The 1,280-nt window shown below is 36.0% G+C and overlaps 1 protein-coding gene across 1 annotated transcript in view; it reads left to right on the top strand.

The window, feature by feature from the left end:
* LOC106530695 (angiopoietin-related protein 4) overlaps positions 1-885 on the top strand; it is a gene marked incomplete at its 3' end in the record, with an annotated part of 10,068 nt that extends 9,183 nt beyond the window's left edge. The window contains 1 exon segment of the mRNA XM_014026368.1: positions 772-885. Coding sequence (XP_013881822.1) covers positions 772-885 — 114 coding nt within the window.
* Between the last annotated feature and the right edge of the window lie 395 nt (positions 886-1,280).

The following is a 1,280-nucleotide window of genomic DNA, read 5'->3' as shown; positions in this document are numbered from 1 at the left end:
GTTACACATTAACTCTGACAGGATGGAGGACACTGGTCTTGGTGGAGGTTTGCACTCTCCCAGTGCTTCTAGTTTATTTTGTTATTATTTTGTTTGAGGTTTTTAACAAATGTGAGTTCATRGGTTTCAAGAGGCTTTTATATTTGGTGCAGGCTAAACCATAAAAAGAAGTTGAAATGATTAAATTTTCTGATCAGAGAGGCAAGATTTTCWATTTTCTGTTAGTAGGAGAAACAAACTGATGAATGCTGTAGTGGAAAATGTTGACACTGTTTGTTTTTATGGTTAGAAACAGAGTTAAATCTGAGTTTCTGTTATTTAATGATGATAAGTGAGTTTTTCTCTGTGTTGCTTTAACAATGTTGTGTGTCTGTGTGTGATGAACAGTTAATGTTTAACTGTTTATGTGAAAGTTGGCCTCAGTTCTGACCTACTTATGAAGTGTGAACAACTTCAAATTAATATTTAACACAATGTTACAGTGAGTAATCACACTATAGTGATATCTGTAATTGCCTTAATACAAGCAATCAATGTAGGGTAAATTCAGAATTGATTTTCACATTCCAAGTTCACTTAAATATAAAATGTGTTTATAAAATGTGTTCAGTATGAACAGCTGTCCAACTGCTGTAATTACGTTCAGATTTCTTTAATAATTGTTAGGTTTGGAAAAATCCTAAATGAGTGTTGTCATCACAGGAAACAGCCTCATCACTCATGTTTACTGTGAGGGGAAATATAACGACACAATCTTTGTTGCTCTTCCAGACATGGCAGCAGACTGTCATGAACTGTTTCTGCGAGGAGAGACCACCAGTGGGGTCTACACAATCCAACCAGAAAACTCTGAACCTTTCAACGTCTTCTGTGACATGGTGGCTGGTGAGTACAGCAAATATGTTGTTTAGGGATTTTATTTTTAACATCAATTTCAAAAAAGTTGGGACACAGTGTATGAAAATTTTACTTGGTAAGATTCTTGAAATAAGAAAAAATTGAGTCAAATCAAGTATTTCAAGAATCTTACCAAGTAAAATGTTCTTATAGCCTGGCCATTACRTTCCTACAGCTCCGCTCAGTTCTAGTTTCCCTTTGCTCCGTCTGGGACTTCTCCCATAGACAAGGATTTCACTGGCAGATTTTTAGCCGGGCCAATCAGAGAACAGAAGGAGGAGTTTTGAACGACGTCGATGTTCTGCTAGTTATTTTAGCATACAGCAGTGGAGGAAGTGAATGAAGCCAGTCTGTGTTGATAAGGATTCAAATTAAATTAAATT

Source organism: Austrofundulus limnaeus, unplaced genomic scaffold (assembly GCF_001266775.1).
Source record: "Austrofundulus limnaeus strain Quisiro unplaced genomic scaffold, Austrofundulus_limnaeus-1.0 Scaffold547, whole genome shotgun sequence".
In the NCBI taxonomy this organism is placed as follows: Eukaryota; Metazoa; Chordata; class Actinopteri; order Cyprinodontiformes; family Rivulidae; genus Austrofundulus; species Austrofundulus limnaeus.
Note: the sequence above shows the minus strand (reverse complement) of the source record. Positions and strands in the feature narration are given on the sequence as shown.